Source organism: Larimichthys crocea, unplaced genomic scaffold (genome assembly GCF_000972845.2).
Source record: "Larimichthys crocea isolate SSNF unplaced genomic scaffold, L_crocea_2.0 scaffold56431, whole genome shotgun sequence".
NCBI classification, from domain to species: domain Eukaryota; kingdom Metazoa; phylum Chordata; class Actinopteri; family Sciaenidae; genus Larimichthys; species Larimichthys crocea.
In genome coordinates, this window is record NW_020857378.1 from 1 (window position 1) to 1,008 (window position 1,008).

General features: G+C 46.0%; 1 protein-coding gene across 1 annotated transcript; it reads left to right on the plus strand.

The window, feature by feature from the left end:
* The first annotated feature begins 238 nt into the window (after positions 1-238).
* On the plus strand, positions 239-931 carry LOC113745260 (TBC1 domain family member 13-like). The gene is made up of 2 exons (XM_027276782.1): positions 239-496; positions 577-931. Exons 1-2 carry the CDS (start codon positions 433-435, stop codon positions 900-902), a joined length of 390 nt encoding a protein of 129 aa, XP_027132583.1. The 5' UTR covers positions 239-432; the 3' UTR covers positions 903-931.
* The last annotated feature ends 77 nt before the right edge of the window (positions 932-1,008 follow it).

Here is a 1,008-nt window from a genome sequence, read left to right on the forward strand (position 1 = left end):
AAGCGTCTGCACTCAAGCAAGGTCAAGCAGAACTGTGCTGAGCTAAATGAGCGCTGTGACAATGTTAGTTGGATTATGAGTAAAATAACTAATGACATTCTCATCATGATTTTGACAAAGAGGTAATTAAGAAATGTCCGTATGCTAATAAGTAGATGTTAGGCTGTCTACCACATCAGTATGTCAGCAGAGTGCAGCACTTGCCATGTTTACTTACTTTAAACGTTATACAGTGTTTGCACCACAGTAGCACCACCCTCTGGTTAACTGAATGTGTTCTCCCAGGTCAGCTCACCTGGAAAAGCATTGAACCTGTATCCATCCAACGAATATGAGGTGCTGCCCAGTGGGAGTGAAGCACACTGGGAGGTGGTGGAGCGGATCCTCTTCATCTACGCCAAACTCAACCCCGGGATCGCCTACGTGCAGGGAATGAATGAGATTGTTGGGCCAATTTACTACACCTTTGCCACAGACCCTAACAGCGAGTGGAAAGGTCGGTAACACTTGAATTAAGAATGTCAGCGCGTTTCACACACAGGGGATAAACGTGTTTCTTTCTGCTTCACTGTTTAGAGCACGCCGAGGCAGATACGTTCTTCTGTTTCACCAACCTGATGTCGGAGAACAGAGACAACTTCATCAAGAGCCTGGATGACTCTCAGTGTGGCATCACCTACAAGATGGAGAGTGTGTACTCCATGCTCAAAGACAAAGACCTGGAGCTCTATCTCAAGCTGGTAAGATCAAAGGCCCATTCTCTGTTCCTTTTTCCAGAGCTACTGTACATGAATGTTCCTCTGAACGTCAGCAAATGTTGGAGCTGCTTATTCAAACTCTTCTCTTGGTTCTGTTCTGTATCTGTGCCAGATCAATGCTGCCAGAACAGCTCGCATTTCTAACCCCATAACTTCACTGAGCACGTCCCTGTCACGTCTGCAATGCTGTTTTGGTCCATCCTGCGTGTGACTTAAAATTCCAGTGTTTCAGAAGCGTTTATCCCTCCAG